At 35.3% G+C, this 18,231-nt stretch overlaps 1 protein-coding gene across 1 annotated transcript in view; it reads left to right on the forward strand.

Annotated features, from left to right (window-relative positions):
* TBC1D15 (TBC1 domain family member 15) overlaps nucleotides 1-17,154 on the forward strand; it is a 33,098-nt gene extending 15,944 nt beyond the window's left edge. The window contains exons 6-17 of the mRNA XM_083803166.1: nucleotides 2,512-2,614; nucleotides 3,577-3,774; nucleotides 5,255-5,383; nucleotides 7,286-7,389; nucleotides 7,666-7,760; nucleotides 9,163-9,279; nucleotides 11,080-11,180; nucleotides 11,949-12,048; nucleotides 12,446-12,543; nucleotides 14,374-14,490; nucleotides 15,056-15,142; nucleotides 15,783-17,154. Of these exons, the coding sequence (XP_083659292.1) occupies nucleotides 2,512-2,614; nucleotides 3,577-3,774; nucleotides 5,255-5,383; nucleotides 7,286-7,389; nucleotides 7,666-7,760; nucleotides 9,163-9,279; nucleotides 11,080-11,180; nucleotides 11,949-12,048; nucleotides 12,446-12,543; nucleotides 14,374-14,490; nucleotides 15,056-15,142; nucleotides 15,783-15,989 (1,456 nt within the window). The 3' untranslated portion in view covers nucleotides 15,990-17,154. The remainder of the gene's footprint in view (nucleotides 1-2,511; nucleotides 2,615-3,576; nucleotides 3,775-5,254; nucleotides 5,384-7,285; nucleotides 7,390-7,665; nucleotides 7,761-9,162; nucleotides 9,280-11,079; nucleotides 11,181-11,948; nucleotides 12,049-12,445; nucleotides 12,544-14,373; nucleotides 14,491-15,055; nucleotides 15,143-15,782) is intronic.
* The last annotated feature ends 1,077 nt before the right edge of the window (nucleotides 17,155-18,231 follow it).

The following is an 18,231-nucleotide window of genomic DNA, read 5'->3' on the forward strand; positions in this document are numbered from 1 at the left end:
ACGTGGATGTTCCTGCTGGGACAGTGCAAAGCAACATTTCTCCTCAGGCTGAGGAGAAAAGTGTAGAAAGAGAGGCTCTCATGTTGGTTCTTAAAAGAAGGCAGTGCGTAGAGCTTGTGCAGTCTGATCCAGCAGGTGTGCCCACTGGAGGGTTCAGGAGTGCTTACCAGATAGAGTTCCCTAGCCAGGGAAGACGGGGAAACTTGAGGGCATGTTCAGGCATTTGGCATGTGCTGAGCTCCGTAGTATAGCTGCCTGAAAAAGTACTGAGTGTTGCAGAATGGAACAGCAGATAGTTTGGAAACTTTAAATAAAAAGCTGATGCAGCTATGGAAATTAAATTTGCATGAAGTCAAGCATTGAGTTGAACAGGAACTTCCAGTTTTAGTTTTCTTACTTAGATTCCTCTTTTCCAGTTAAGATCTGTTTTTGGCACCAAAGTCTTTTCTGTGGTCTAGTCACATATGATTCTTTTATGATTCTTTTCTTTTTTTTTTTTAAAAAAAAAGATTATGCCACAACTTGTGCAAGTGGCGAACTTTATTTTTTAAACGTTCCTGTCCTTTCCTAATAGTTACTTATGCTTTAATATATAGTGTATGTAAGCTAACAGTCTCTTTTAGGGAAAGATGCTTACTCAGTTTTCTGAATTGCATAGGGAAGTACATGGCAATGTAATTACTTGTTCTTCCAGCCTCTACATCTATCTAGATAGCAGGTACTGATGTTATGACAGAGCAGTCTCCTAAAATACCTTTCTATTACTTCAAAGCTTTTTGCATTTCTTTAACACCATTATAAAATGTCATGTCATTGCTGAAATTGGTATGTGTGAAGTAACTGAACCTGAACAAGATACTTGTAATCTCTTGCTTTAGAGATTTTTTTTTTTTCCTAGTTTGGCTGCACCAGGGTAATATTGAGGAAAATGCCACACTGATGACCCTTTCTAAGCAGTAGTATTATGAATAAATGTTTATTGAAGTGTCTAGCTCACAGATATGTTTTGAACATTATCCAAGTAGCTGCCCATATTGAACAAGCTGTCCAGAGCAAATGTTTAATTAAAATGGAAATATTGTACAAAGTTTTTGTTCTTTTAGTTAGGAAAAGGCATAGTACATGACTCAGCCTGTGCCCCTGTGCTGCTTTTTTAGCACAAGCCAGCTGAGCTTCATTAACTGTTGCTGCTTCATATCTGTGACTATGGTGTGTGGCTGTTCCAAAATGAGATCTCTTGTCGGATTTCATATCCGTCAGTGTTAACAGTGTCCTGTCATGTTGGAATTGAAGACAGATAAGGCTTATTAAAAAATTCTTATCATTGACTTTAATAACATGGCAGATGATGCAGGTACTCATAAAAATAAAAGTATTTTTTTCTTTCTAAAACTACAAATAGTGGATTTAAACTTTGTGAGAGAACAACAGAAAAACATATTTTGTAAATGTAAGTCTGTTCAGTGGATTAGGATCAGATGGCAAAATGCTTAGTTTTCTCCAGCCTGGCTACTAACTCCAAGGCTTGTACGTCAGAGTGACTTCTGAACTGTTCTCTCTGCTGTAATATATTAAGCTGTAAACTGTGGTGATTCAGAAGCCGAATAATGAATTGATCAGGTGTCCATACCAGAGGAGTGAAGAGGATGTAGAGGGAATGAGAACAAAAAAAAAATGGATTAAAGAAAAAGGAGCAGCATAGTCCCAGCTACCTTTGCTATAGTTTTCATCTGACTGTGCAAGCCTGAAGTACAAGACTATAAAAAAGAAAAAAACAACCCCCAGAACAGTGAATTAAGTCAAATCAGTTGTGTTCATTTAGCATTTGGAGTCTGCACAAAAATATGTTTGTGTGGCTGTAATGAGGTGTTCCTGTTTCACAATACAGTGGCTGCGGTGTTGATAAACTCTTACTGATATGAATTTTAAAAATACGTTGACAGTAGCTGTTGTAGTACTGTTGGTTAGAAATTTGTTGATGTGCTTTCGTACATTGAAAGGCAGTTTGGATTCCTTTATGTAATGTTTTACAGTATATCTTAATGTAAGATTTACTGATCAGTAGAAAGAATTTCTTAACTGCTTATGGTGACATGGGTTCTTTCCATTTGCCCAGTTACATTAGAGGTGTTTCAGTGTGTGTATTGGGGTTGACTGTCTCTCACTCAATTTCCTTTCCTGTGTCACCTCTCTTTGTCCACTATCAAGCGTAGAAAATACTTGCTCTGAAAAATAACTTTTACAACTCACATGTAATTTCTCAGTACAGCATTGTAATATTTTGAAAACCTAAAGAATGTAATTGAGAATGAGTATGACTAATCTTATGGAACATGAAAGTCCTGTTGTATATGTTAGCATATGGACTTTTGCCAAGAATGATCTTGTATCAAGCCTGTTTTCCTCGCACAAAACCTGAAATGTGACTTCCAAAACCTTTAAAAGTTCTAAAACATTTTCAGGAAAAACTGGTGGTACTTACAGAAACACCATGCTTTGATTTTCTCGCAGATCTCCACAGGATAAACGAATTCTTCTTGTGAATTCTCAGAACAAGTCTCTGTCTCAGTCTTTTGAAAATCTCCTTGATGAACCATCATATGGCTTACTGCAAGTACGCGTTGTTTGACTTTTTTTTTTTTTTTTATTCTGAACCATTTATTGAAAGAAAAAAGCCAACCTTTCTGTATCATAAATATCCCCTGAATCATTGCCATTCTGGAACCGTTGATAGTATCCTAAAACAAATGTTTGCTATAGAAAGTACGCTTAATTGTAAGTTTAGTATGCTACTCCTTTCTTTACCTCTCTGTGGACTATTTCAAACCTATTCAAGTTAATTTTGCCTGTGTACATTTAGGTACAAATAGTTTTAGAAATCGAAAGAAGGAAAAAATGTAGGTGTTATCAAAATGTATCAACTAGGATTTCCTAAGCTTTCCGTGACCAAATATTCTTTTTCTGTTTTCTAACAGTTTTGAAGGGATACTGGAAATACACCAGCAAAAAGCACAGTATTGCTTAAGAGGTTTTTAATCTTAAAACTGGTTGTCATTAGGTGGAGTTTGTGGCCTTATGAAAGTTAGCAGCAAAATTTCTAGTGATTGAATGAGGCCAGAGTTCTGCCCCACTGGTTCATTTAATTAAAAAAAATCTTCATAAGTGAATTGCATTAGTTTCTCAACTTACTTATCAGAAAAAAGTTTTGTGTGATACTGCTAGCAGAGTATGTGGTGTTTCAAGATGCTTTTCCTCTGCAGGTAGAGAAGGTAGGCAGATGGAAGATGTTTTGTGGCGTTAATCACAGGAAAGTAAACACTAAATCTGATTTTATACATACATCAGCATACTGCTATCCAACCTTTCAAATCAATCAGTAGTATTATCTTAATACTTACGATCTCATACTTCTTTTTATTGTATAATGAATGTACTGTATGAAAGTACTTATACATGAGACTTCAATAGCTTTGAGACTTACTATAGATGTTAATACTTTCTGTCTACGTTGAGTACAAGAATTCCAAATAATCTGAGTTTTTTCATATTTTGCTTGTTTTCCTTATTATAACACAGAAATGGAAGAAAGATCCATACACAGTAACAATGGGAAGATTTTCCAAAGTCACAAACTATATTTTTGACAGTTTCCGATTAAGTGACCCTTCAACTCAACGGCGACCACCCTCAGAAATGGCAGACTTTCTCAATGATGCTATTCCAGGGCTAAAGATAAATCAGCAGGAAGAACCAGGATTTGAAGTCATTACACGAGTGAGTGTGTAAACGAATATGATACAGATACGTTGGTTCTTTTTATGTGTACGTTTAAAGGAACTGTAGGACTTGAAGCTTGATGAGTTGTAGTGTTTGTTTGGCAGCTGTGGCATGTTCTGCCCTGCCATTTGCTGATGAGATTAGGATCGGCAGCCACTTCTTGAATATCAGTTTTATCCCTGCAAGTACAAGTTTTGTTTAAAAAGAAAATTGTCACAGCTGAAACAGGGAAAATCCTGATTATCCTTATCTTGTAGAATAACTGCCCTACAAACCGAGCTGTCTCGCTTCATGCTTAGTGTTCCCTCTGTGGTCAGATAGAGAGCAGTATTAAGTAAAACTGGGGTATGCAAGCTAATACCTAACTTTCATGGCTGATCACTTTAACTTTTCAATTTGTTTTAAGAGATCTAAGATGGTTTAAAAACATTAAAAATGAAATATTTAATTGGATGATTAATGTCTGTGGTGTATAAATGTACAGATTGATGTATCACTTGAACCAAAACTAGAATGAACTTGTAATTGTGTCATGAATCGCTTTTGTGGGCTCCTGTTGTTGTCTTCTACAGATCAGTGGAAAAGCTGTATTTTTAAATGCTTGTGATTACTATTCAAGCAGCTCATGTTTCTAGTGTTTCACTGTTTTGTCAGTTTTTCCTTGAGCTCAAAATAGTGTTAATGGCTTGCCAGTAACAGTATGAACTATGTATGAACTACATATTAAAAACAATACTGACCTGTTTGTGTTAATCTGGCTAATGCCTTTGACTTCTCAAAGTCAAAAACTTTGAAAATGTGAAAAACAAATTGGTTTGGTGGTTACTATCATTGAAATGATTCTAGGAAATAAGGTTCAGCTGTCTGCTGAGTTCTTTGGTGCTTCAACATGCAACTTGGAGTGAGACTAAGAGCTGAACTATGGAACTTTAGGCATTAGGAGTTCTGAAACAATTTTGTTTTTAAGGGATAGTGTACTTCATTTGATCTTAGAGCCACACTGTTTGGACTGTGTGGGCATAACATCTGCAAACCTGAGTTTGTTCTCTCTTAAGAGAACGTGCTTTTGAAGGGAAGCTCCCTGTTGACCTTGTTTGCTGTGCTGCACATACCTAATGCAATTCTGGTTGCTTAGAGGCATTCAGTCCATGGGACTAGGCTGAAGTCAGTTCAGAGGTGTCTGGGGATGGTGGAAGGCTATTTAAAACACACAACCTCCTCCAAAATCTGCAATAGTAGCATAGATAGCCAGGTTCTTAGTGCAAAGTGTCTTGTTCTTTCTGCCTGTATTGGTCCACGCTACTTGCTAATGTAGATTTACTAACTGTAAGGATCTATGGCTAATTTGAATATGCACATGGAAAAACATAGTTGAACTAAACATAAGGAACTGGCAAGCTTGTAGTATTTGTGTGCTTGTTCAAAAATACCGAAGCATTTCATTGGGATTCATATAACACCTTTGTGTTTGTTTCAGATTGATCTAGGAAAACAACCTGAAGTTAGTAGAAGAGAGCCTGTGTCAACCGAAGAATGGGCTAAGAATATGGATTCCGAAGGAAGAATTTTAAATGTTGACTACATAAAGCAATCAATATTCAAAGGGGTAACTTGTTTTTCTAAAGTCGGCAAGACCTGTGGCTGGCTTCTGGCCCCTTTTTTCTCCATTCCAAACCATGGTTATACTGTATTCTTTATATATGTAATGTTTTATATGCAGGACTTCAGGCACAAGCCAGGCGGTATTGTTGGAGAGACTTTATAAAAAATGATTTAATGTTAATTGAATACCTCCTGAGTCTTGCTACCAGACATTGTGCTGTAGAAGTAGAGAGATCTTACGGTGGATGGCTAAAGGGTGTGAGCTGGAAAGACAGAGGCCTGAGTGATTGAGGGGAGAAATCAAAGTGCCTTTCAGAAAAACACTGCAATGTTAGGCTATCTCTTTTATTCTTTTCTTCTTAAGGGTGTTTTCTTTTTCCAACAAAAGGTTCTTTCTTTGCTGAGCAGTTTACCTGGATTTTTCCTTCAGTACTCATCATCTGCTGATATTTATTATTGAACTGCAACATGAATGTGAATTCAGTCTCAGCAGCACAATTTTAAAAAAATTTAACTATACTGTAGCTATTCTACCCTATATACTTGGTTTTTTTTTTAAACAGAAGTGTTTTTTTAAAGGGAATCCAGCTGCCTTAATCATGCATTCTTTGTGCACCTGTCAGTGCATGTGTATAAGCATGCCGTCTCCTGTTCTGGGAGTTTAAGCAGGGATAGAGAATAATAACATTGAAATTACAGACTTTTTCTTAAAAATACATATTAAGGAATGTACTGTGAAGAGGGAAAAGCAAAACTGAGGCCCTTTACAGCTTGTTTGACTGTTCTTTCATATACTTTTGCCCTGAGGCATCCAGTTGAGGACCCTTCATGACGATTCCTATAAACTTTTTTTCCCAGCAGCTGAAGTTTCCCTGTCCTCTCTGTTGTCCGTTGCCAGAGGAGTGAGTGACCAGTGTTATTCGTGACTCTGGAACCAATGTAACTTCCAATACGTTAAATGCAGATTCTCTTATAAGAGCATGATTCTCCTAAATTGTTTGCATGTTACTGGAAAAGTTCCAGTTACTGCTTGGCTAGAGCACCAAATTTCAGTGGCTGATGATATTTGCAGCAATATCTGCCTTGCCTCAACTTAATGGTAAGTGAAGAAATACAGTGAGGCATCAAGCATTGTGTCCCCAGCATGCAGACTAGCCTTGGACTGGTAAATTCTGGAGTGTTCTAGCAGAAATGCTTTATTCTTGTGACTGTACTGCAGGAGTTGGAAGAATCTCTTTTGATAAGTGGTATAGGATTCAGCTACTGCATTTTTATCATATAGAAATGAATTTTACTTAGATTTCTGGAAAATAGTGTCCTTGAGTAGACAGTGGTATTTTTGATTGGATGGAAGGTTCATCTGCATGTTGGCCATATCTTGTTAGATGTAACTATTTGTTTAAAAAAAGTAAAATTAAATAAAAGGCTAGTACTCAAGAGCAGTTTGTGGAGAGAGCAAAAGTTTGGCAGTTACACAGCATCATGTTTAAATATATAAATTTTAAAGGTACTTTTTTTTTTTTTAACTTCGTAGTATCTGTGATGCCCTTAAGGTTTTTATTCCAAGCAGTGAAGCAAAAATATATAAAGAAACACCTTTTGTAAAGTTTGCTTTATGTTCTAAGGATAAATCGAGTGCTTCTGTGGTTTGTGGGACATGTTAAACTGGTTTTCATTCCAGTTTTTTTACTAGTCTAAGTTGTATTGCTTCTTAATCATATTCTCTCCCTCTTTTTCCTGCAACTGTGTTACGTAGTTAGCAGATAAGATTTGACTACAATGTAGAAAGAAAAAACAGATTTTTTTTAATGTTGCTACTTCGAGAAGCATTGTATTCATATAGAAGCATTTCCTCCCAAAATTGAAATGGTCTTTTTGTTAATGTTTCATATCTATTTTTTCCTAGGGACTCTGCCATACTTTAAGAAAAGAGGCATGGAAATTTCTTCTGGGATATTTTCCTTGGAATAGCACTAAAGAAGAGAGAGCAAATTTGCAAAAGAGGAAAACGTGCGTACGGTTTTATTAAGTTACAAAATACATGAAAAATTTCTTTTAAAACACATCTTTAGAGACAGCTTTTAAAGTTCGTTCAATGCAGTGAAGTGTTTGATAGACCTTAAAAAGATTGTTCTATTAAAGGAAAGTAAAAATGTTACATAAACAGATTGCTCATAGCCTGTTTGGTCCAAATAACAAGTGGAATGAACGCTTAAATTAAAAAAAAAAAAAAAAAAGAGTAATGATTGAGCATGTTTTGGTTTCAAAATGATCTTTCTTCTTCAGGGATGAATATTTCAGGATGAAACTGCAGTGGAAATCTGTCAGTGAGGAACAGGAAAAACGAAATTCAAGATTAAGAGACTACCGGAGTCTTATAGGTAAATTTAGTTTCAGAAACATCTAACTATGAATTCTCAAACACGTACAATTCAACATGAAATTGAAGAAATATAATCTTGAGTAACGTGCATGAAGAAACGCTAAAAAATAACATGCTGCTATTCTCAAAGGTGTCTTAAATTCTGTTATACGCTCAACATTAAAACTTCTTTAACCGGTGTAATTCAGAGCTTTACACCTTAGTATTACAGAAAGGTTGGACTTTTTTACTTCCTTAATAGCAAAATGCTTTTTACTTCATGTTGTTACATAATTTAATTCTACTTGAAATTTTCATTAAATTAATGGTGATGTAACAAGGATTTTCTATGCTTCTTTATATTTTAAAGTTTCTGACAGGGATTTGTACATAAGCATTCTGACTTTTTTTCAGGTACTTTATTAAATTTCACAAAGTTCTGCTGACTGTATTAGCAATTTGTATCCTTAGTCCTTTTTGGTGGTAATGAGATGAGTGATTTGGTGGTACCAATACTTAAGACTACTAAACGTATAAATAACTGTTTCTGGATATAGGGTAAGATTTTTATGATAACTCTGAATTATCAACTAAACTTACTCAGCAAATTATTCAACAGACAATCTAGAGGTTGAGAAGGGTCTTAGATTAGTAAACTGCCTTATTAGAGTCTGTGTGCTTGTATGTGTTAACAGGAGATAACTTTTGGAGTTCAAAAAAGGCTGAAGTTCTGTTGCAATTGAAGGAGTTCTGTTCCAAGAATTTGAAACGTAAAAGAGAATAGGCTTTCGTAAACTAAATCCAACCCTACAGAATAGTCCCTTTCTTTCAAGTGCGCTCAATTTTGCTTGTTTCAATACATTAGTTTTGAATTTCAAATTATTAAAGAATATACTGTGTGTTTGGTATGTTTGAAGCATGAGAACTGTCTGATGAAACAGGTGGTTTCACCTCAATATGGGTTATAGGAACTTGTTAAAAAATATAATGTGCTGTAGTGAACTATAACAGTGTCTTTTTGCTGATGTTGTCGTAACTTCCCTACTGTGCCTTATGCTGAATATCATAAGTATTCATAAATAACATTGCATCTATAACTTACATAATATTGTTCTTAATCCCTGTAAGTAAAGAACATGTCCTCTGAATCATAATCAGTAATTATTCCATTAACAAGTTTAACTTTTTTTTTTAAAGAAAGGGTTTCAAATCCATTTACAAGTGAATCTTTTCATTCAAGACAGGAAGGATTATTTTACTTTATTTCAAAATGACATTCAGTGATGTAGTTGTTGTCTTACAGTATTCAAACCTTTGCAACATTGTTTGACAAAAAAATCACTTAAACTATCCTGAATTCATTAGATGCTGGCTTTGTAGAACATGTTTTGAAAATGTTTTTAACTCTGAACTGTTTTTAGAGAAAGATGTAAACAGGACAGATAGAACAAACAAATTCTATGAAGGTGAAGATAATCCAGGATTGATTTTACTTCATGATATTTTGATGACCTATTGCATGTATGACTTTGACTTAGGTAAGTTGCATTCCTCTGAACTTAGTCTTTTTAGATTCTGATTTACAGCTTTAATTGTGTTAAGGACAGTTAATACAATTCAACTTGTTTTAATTACAATACTTTCTTCAAATGTCAATGTTTATATTTTAATAATGTAAATAACTTTGTTTCCTGTCTGCTGCTTCTTCCTCTCTTCTATTTAATATCACAGGCATCTGAATTCAGCTGAGTTGGGGTTAGGACTTAAGTGGCAGTCTGCCTTCACAGTAGCTTTACTGTTGTTTTCGTAGAGTTGAAGCAAGTTTGCTTTTCAGAGTTTTATCTGGGGTTGGATATTTGGAGTTTGAGCATTATATACATTTTTAAGACTGATACACTAATTACGATTATAAACCAGCTGCCACTGCTGTATTTAAAGCTCAGCATGCTTAACCAGCTATTTGTAAACATGAGTGTTGTTATGAATACTCCAAAAGCTGATTCTCGAGGAGTACACTTAGCACTCTGTCAAAAACTATGATATAGAGTATGCATCTGTTGCGGAAGGAAGAGTTCATAACTTCTTCCTTTAATTACAGTATAGCTGAGATGTCTGTCTTGACTTTTTTTACTTGTCTTGGGAGGGAAAAGAGATTTCTAGCTGGTTCCCCTTCCTTCACCCCTGGCATGACATTGGGCTGTTCTGTACTTGCAGGTGGGCTGGTATTCTGTTTCAGAAAAGTGTTGGGATTCTAAAAGTCTGCTTTGACAGATTTTGAATGCACAAAGTAGGAACTAATCTTTAATTGCTAATAAACTTGCTGCAGAGAGTAGTACTTGCCAGATTTTGTCCCTTCTGTCAAGTCTGTAAAGACACTTGATCTTTTGGCTTGAAAAAGGGAAAATTAGAAAAGACTCTGTCTAAAAGTACAGCTCTTCCCTGTCTTCCCACATTTCTATCTGCATTAGCATGCAGTGACATATATCTTAGTGAAATAAAGGCTTGTTCACCACCTACACAGTGGTGGAAAAATTATTTAGATGGCTTAAAATTATGCAGGGGAGAAGTCTTATGTTTTATAAACAAACAAGAGTAATGGAAATGCGGTACCTTTGACACCACTCACTGTCCAGGGTTTATAAGCTACTCAATTGTTGATACAATGCTGTTGATACAACCTATTGATACAACATTTTTCCGAATGAATTCCTCAAGTCAAATATTAATAAAACTGTTTTTGATCGTTAAGGGACTTAAGCTGTCTTGAACAGCATTTTCTCTGGATTTATTTTAATTGGCTTGTAGTATTAAATTCAGGGAGCAGAACTTTTCTTTTGACCTTTTTGAATTATTTATCTGTTTTCCGTTCCTTTCTCTGTTTTTCCTTCTCACACCTGCTCCTATTTTCACATTCATTGACTCCAGTTCTCTTTGGTTACTCAGTTATAATTGCATTGTGAAGAAGTGCAAACAGCCAAGCTTGAGTCTAAGTGAGAAATGTAATGTTGTGTTAAACCAACCACTGATGATAGACATGCACATCAATTATTTTCTCCCTTGCTTAGAAAAGTCTCCAGCAGCAGTGGGGCAGTAGATAAGTTGACTATAGCAGCAGTTGTAAGGTAGCTGAGAGGGTGAGAAGGAAGGGGAAACAACGAGCCCTAAAAATCCTTTTCTTCTACTCTTCTTAAGCGTGCTGTTAAGTACAATTATAGTGTCTGTACAAACCTGAAATGCAAAACTTGTTTTGCTTGGTTATTCAACACACTTGAAAAAAATTAACTGTTTAACTGTTGAATTTAACTAAATTCCTATCTGCCTTTTTTGTCTCCATCGAGGTTATGTCCAGGGAATGAGCGACTTGCTTTCACCTGTCTTGTATGTTATGGAGAATGAAGTAGATGCCTTTTGGTGCTTTGTGTCGTACATGGATCAAATGGTAAAAATAAGTTGGTTTTTTTTGGCTTGCATAAAACAAAAAAGGAAACCTAAAGCTTCAGATAGCATTTGGGCTTAATTTTTTAAAAAAAATGAAGTTTATAAAACAAAATACTTTTAAAACAAAGATCATCTTAAGTTTGAAGCCAACTTTTTTGATTGTTGACAGAAATTACAGTGGGTTGATGGTATTCTTACTACACAATACAGATGAATTTAGCTAGTACTCAAAAAAAATTCCGAGGTAACTCAGAGCCAGAGTGCCCAAATTCATATCAATCAGGAGTCCTCCAGAAGGATTTTGTACAGGGTAATGGTTCTCTGTCAGAACTGCCTTTTGGTACTTGTTAAATGGAATTTAGACTTCCCAGAAACAGAAGCTTTTCTGAATTGTGCCTGTGGTGAAACAGTATGTGGTACAGCACATAAAAACTGGTACAGCAATAAAAGAAAAGTTTTTTTTGTTTGAGTACAGTGATGCTGCAGTACAGAGTGTGGGCTTATTTAAAATATCATTTATTATATACCAAAGTAAACAATGTTGTTAGAGAAACACAGTTCACTGCTTTACTCAAACCTTTCAGTAAAAGGCAGACATTTCATTAAATACAAGTGCAATCTTTTAAGTGCTCCACACATGAAATACGTAAAGGGTGAGATCCACTTGCTATGATAAATTTTTTTTTGTTATAATTAAACATATCTGCAAATTTTAATCATCATTATTTGATTGATATAAATGACACTGCTAATATTTTATTTAATCCAGCATCAGAATTTTGAAGAACAGATGCAGGGTATGAAGACACAACTAATTCAGCTGAGCACTTTGCTTCGTTTACTAGACAATGGATTTTGCAGTTATTTAGGTAGGTGTGTTATTCATGCACAATAACTAAAAGAACTTACTGCATTCTGTGAGCACTGATATCCTGATCAGTCTTTAAACATATTTCCAATAATAATATTAAATGTACACAGGACTCATTTACTGGACTTCTAAATTAGAGACACCTATGAGATTTTCATAATTTTTCCGTGAGTGTTGAAAAAATGTTATCTTCTTACTGAATTAAAAAATACGCCATCCTCCACCAAGCATCATTGATTTTGAAGAGGGACTACCATACTAAAGATCAGCTGTATGATTGTGCACCTGTAAATGTGTGTGTGTGTGTATATATATATATATATATTTTTTTTTTTTTTTCCCCCTCTGTCTTAACCAAATCTGGTATTTTTGACATGTAACACTCTTATTCCTAGAATCTCAAGACTCAGGCTACCTTTATTTTTGCTTCCGATGGCTTCTCATCAGATTTAAAAGAGAATTTAGCTTTCAAGATATTCTTCGACTCTGGGAGGTAAGCAGGTATTTCATCACACAAACTCCATCAGTTTTTGGATTTCTGTAAAGTACCCTTCAGTAGAAAAGCATGGATCATTCTACAAAGTAATTAATAGGCTCATAGAAGAAAAAAAAAATCTGCATCAGTGTAATAAAGAGAGAACATTAGCATATGTTATGTCTTTTTAGCCAAAACAACAACTTGGGAGTTTAAGGAAAAAATCCTTCTAAGATGTGATGGGGACAAGTCAGCTTTTTCGTAAGGTTTGGATAGGATCTCTCAGGTGAGGCTCATAAGTGAGAGTAGTTACTGGAGAATGTCAGCTTACTTTTTTTTGTGGAAAACAGAAGAAATAGCACTTGTGTCTCTGATTATTAGTTACTCATCTTTCTGATACTCGGCTTGATATTGGTGTTGCTTTATAGATTATGAGGAATGAAGCTGTGGCAGGTAGTTTTTGTGCTTGCCAAAGCCATAACCAAATCTTCTGACATTATCCTCTTTAACCTTGATGATGAGGCTTCATGATGCCAAGTAACATACTATAAAGGATATCAAAATGTGGAAGTTCTGATAATTCCAGGTTAATGAGATTTTTTTTTTTTTACTGAAGTGATCTTGGGTTCAGATAGCAAAATTAAGATGAACAAACTTCTTTGAGCACTGTTTAATTCTTTGTTTCAGGAAGAAACTCTAACAACAGTACAGCTCTATTGTCCAAGATGCATTTAACAAGAGCACAGTATACACACACTTGGGAGTTTTCCACGTAAACATTCAGATGAATGGGAGCAGCCTGGAAATGAGTATTTTCTAGGACATAACATCACATAGAGTTGTGCTGGGGAGCAGAAGGGTTATGAAAAGAACAGGACCGAGATGCATAAGATTTCTCCTATAAAGAAAACTAATGTTGTTTATGGTATAATGAAATATAATGTCGGTGCTTCATTCATTTTTTCCACTTAAAGAGGAGGACCAGTATATAAAACTGTCTAAAGGAAATCATTTAGAAGTTCAGTGCCTTATATCGAAACAAGGAATGGAGAAGATTCTTCACAAGGCTGGCGATGAGATGTTCACCCTAGAGATGGGGTATATCAGTCTTTATCACGCTGACCAGTGGCTAGAACCTTACACTCTCTAAGCAAGAGTTGTAATCATCAGATTGGGGTAGAAAATGTAGGTGGTTATATCATCACTGCATGGGGCAGCAGGGTGTGCTAGGCAGTGCATGCACTAGAGGGGCGACATTTTACCTTGTGTGGTTAAGTTGGGCTGCACAGCATGACTGCAGAGTCATGTGCAGTGCTATGAGCAACATTATATACTCAGCATTTTTTACAGAAATATGAATGCAAGTTAAGTTGTTCCGCTGCTCTGTCTGGGTGGGATTATGTACAGTGTTTTAGTAGTCTCTCCCAAATTCAGCCCAGATAGCATACTGACCAGCTGCTGAGATGTCCTAAAATTGAGAGCAGCTCAGTCCTTCCTTCACACTGGATACCCTCGACATACAATATTACCTGGTAATTCCAGCCAGCCCTTTGATCTTTTTCCCTTCCACAAGCGAACTGCCTCATTCTCAAGATGGCACAGGAAGACTGGGTAGAAAAGGAAGAATTAGGCATTTAGTGATTCAAACTTGCAGTTGTCACTAATTGGCTAAAAGAAAAGTTTTAAATATTTCTAGAAATACTTAGATGCCATCAAAAATAGCTTGTTCTTAAACAACTAGGCTTTAGGGCTTATTGAAGCTTCATTAAAATATTATTTTCTAACATTTACCCTTCTTCTCAGAGGAAGAACATAAGCATTTCAAAAGTTTTTCTCATATTTTAACAGGTCATGTGGACAGAATTGCCTTGCCAGAATTTTCATCTTCTTCTCTGTTGTGCTATCTTAGAATCTGAAAAACAGCAAATAATGGACAAGCACTATGGCTTTAATGAAATATTAAAGGTATTAAGTTCTTATGCATTATTTTAAATATTAATTAACTTTCTGGAGTGAATACAGTATGTTTGCATTCATGTTTAGGGGGAATAGGTGTAGGGAAGGTACATACTATCTTCAGAAGTGTTAAATTTGAATATATGTTTTTCATAATTTCAAAAAGGCTTATTGGATGCCTGTGGATTGTAGTAAGATCATTAACAGATGGTTCTCTTGCTTAGACTGCTGCTTAGTATGTTTATTCTTAATATTTGCTTTGTCTTCTATAGTCTTATTTGATAAATGTCTGAAAAAGTGAGCTGGGGTTAACTGGAAAGGCTGGGTAGTTTGTCACATTTGAAAATACCATGGATTCTCCTGAAAGGTCTCAGATAGTGATGAAACCTAGCTGTTAAACGCATCTTTCAGTACCTATTTTGTTAATGCAAATAGAGTATGTTTAGCACTTCACAGCTTAAGGGGAAAGCCTGTGATACTTATTAGCAGTGCAGCACAGTATTACTATATTTTACAATACAGCATATTTCACACAGCTTGTTACACTTACTGTTATTTGTGAATGTATTTTCAGCATATCAATGAGCTGTCCATGAAAATTGATGTGGAATATATACTCTGCAAAGCAGAAGCAATTTCTATGCAGATGATGAATTGCAAGGTAACGATATTTTGAATCTATCTGTGAGCATTTCTAGACAGTGAAAGTAGTAGTTGGCTCTAATTGTATATGTATGACTTGTGAAACAACTAAATGTTTGGGTGTGATAAAGGGTGTGCTGTATCTATATGGCACCTACGTTCCAAAAGTCTATAAGCAAGATTAATGTTACAGGGAAATACTGTTCACGGCGGGGGGGAGAAACTGAATTGTGCCTTTTGATTGTAATTTCTTAACTCTTACTACCTTAGTACAAGTAGTTTGATATTTGGTGTGCTCAGAAAAGATGAGGTGAAAGATCCATTGCACTGAATGCATACCGAATGAATTTGACATCACCTAATGGTTCACTTGATTTAAAAAAATATAATTTCAATAATTTGAAGTGTAATTATAATAGTTATGTGGAGTTTTATTTTTGTGATGAAGATGATAATCAGTAAATGATTACTGAGCCTTTTACTGTCTTTTTGAAAAGCAGATGCAGAAAACAGTCTCCTTAATGGAAATAGTGCTGGGAGAGATGTTTGCAGTACAGCCAAATTCAGATGAATGATCACTTATTTTGGGGAGGGGGGAATTTGTAAATTTTATTTTTAAATTTAATTAGTGTTGGGCTGTTTTTCCTTCTCTTTTACAGGAATTGCCTCAAGCAGTTAGTGAGATCCTGGGCATAGAAAGCAGTTCCGTAACACCAGATTCAGATACTGGAGAGGATGAAAGTGCAACAGTGCTGAGCTGTCCTACGTCGTTGTATCAGAGTATCTCAACACCTGTAACTGCTGCCAATGGAACAAGAGAAAGCACTCAACAGATGTCTGAGACGCAGAGCTTGACACCTGCATAATTACAGTTGATTAAATTGAAGAAAGACTTTACTGAGCACGTTTTTTCCAAGCACTTGAGAGATGGATATTTAAATTTGGTGTTGATTAAGCTTTAAGGTTGGAAAGAAAATCTGTACTGTAATGCTCTTGCATTAAAGCTTTACGACATGACTCAACTATTTTTGTAGTTTATTCTACCAAAATAGCCTTTTGTTTTCAATAACATTCCTTAATATTTTTGTAGCCAAGTGCATTTTCTTTTTGCTGGTGAACTGGAAATGAATGGTGATTAAGAAAGAATTTGGAAAGTACATATTTGCTGAGCTTTCACACATTGATCTAAGATGGTGTGAGTTCTTTGATTTGAGCAGATTCACAATAGGCCAGCTGAAGCTGCTGTAAAAAAATTTCAAGCTGAAGAGATGCTGATATGTTAAAGATCATTTTGTAAATGAATGGGTTTTCCTTATCTCAAATGTTTACAAAAATATTTGTAAGTATTTGTTGCTGGTTGAATGTAGATTTGAAATGGACATTTTTACATACAGTTTAATGTCCAAATACTGAATTTTGTGTATCTGGGAGTGGATGAACAGTATATTTTTACATTAACATATCTTCACTTTATATATGCATATATATATATATTTACACACATACACTATATACACAGATGTTTGTGAATACTAGAAGGATAGTCATATTTTCAATATCTGAATAAGCTTGACTGTTCATTCATATGAATCAGTTTGACCAAATTAATGCGCAGCTCAAACTTGGGCTCTTTTTCAAAACTATTTTCTAACTGAAGGAAACTTTCATGTGAATACATTCAGTCTTACGCTTGAGGTCATTTTGCAAATAATTTCTTGCAAATTTACTAATGTTTATCTTTGCTAATATATTAACGGATCAATTAACTACTTACACTTTTTATGCCAAGATTATTTGGAGAATTAATAAGCAGGTTATTAAAAAAAGTAATCACAATTAACGTTAATGCATTTTTTGTATATGCAGAAGGCAGTGTGAGTTTATTCCATGCCACGATGATGTCCGTTGACGTTATGTGAAATTTAACATAACTGATTCAGTGTATTCATTATTTGGTAACTACTGTACATATATAAAATAAAAATCAAAGCTGATTTAGTGTTTTTAATTAAATCATATTTAGAGAAAAAATCTAGTTGTCTCGTTGTTGATCTAATCATGAGATAGAGGGGACAGCTAGCAACCATTAGTCCATTGGTATATATTTTATGTGTAATGAAGAGCAGGGGGAATATCTGTTTCTTGTGGAGTGAAGCATGCCTGTCATCTCTGGACTGTTGATGCTGGATACGGAGGAGCTTTCTTTTCTTTTGGAGCAGTTTGCTATTGCAAATGGTATTTGTAACACGTAAAGCCAAATACAAGCAATACGAAAAGGCTTTAATATATAAATCAAGTTTCTACAACAATTTGAGACCTGATCAAACTTCTCGCACCAGTTGTGAACAGACACTGAAGAGCTGAATCAGTATAGGCTTTGTTTTTAATATCGTCAATGCGCTATCTCTCATCAGCTAATAAGAAAATCTTACGCGTTGAAAGTCAAGGATTCACCACAGCTCAGCATATCTATAGCCTTTCATTTCCTGCTCAGGAAATTACTGTGAAGCATCATGCCTTTGTTCACTGTGGAGCATTGTGCTTCCTGGCAGCTCATTTAACATGGTGTAGAATACAAAAAGGCATTAAAATTTATATAATCAACACCGTGGTTCAAATATACTAAGCAAGTTAGTTTCAGTATTTTTGGAGCACCTAGTTCACTTTGAAGTGTACTTGATAAATAATTTTTGACAAAAATAAGATGAAACTAGGGAAGGGAAGCATCTAAAACTGGGAAATGTAATGCACGAGTCTGTCAATTAACTATGCATGGGTCTTAGTTATTCGGGGTATGCAGTCACAAAATTATACGCAACATTAGGATCGTGAAGTAATAATTGGGTGAATATTTAAGTGCTTAGGAAAAGTGTATTTAAGGGGGATTCTGTAATTTCTTCAAAAATTTCAGTTGTGACTAACAAATACTACCAGCCCTGTGAGGGGGAAAAAAAAGTTTGCCTTTGCTTTTTGGGTATAATTATTGACCTCTTCCCTTTGTATGAAGCACTTGGAAGTCAAGGATGAGAAGGCTGCTCCTGAACTACAGAGAGCAGCTGCTGTAGAAGGCTTGGAGTAGGTAGGCTTACTGTGCTTCCCAGCAGTGAA

The sequence above is a fragment of the Anser anser genome, assembly GCF_964211835.1.
Source record: "Anser anser genome assembly, chromosome: 1".
In the NCBI taxonomy this organism is placed as follows: Eukaryota; Metazoa; Chordata; class Aves; order Anseriformes; family Anatidae; genus Anser; species Anser anser.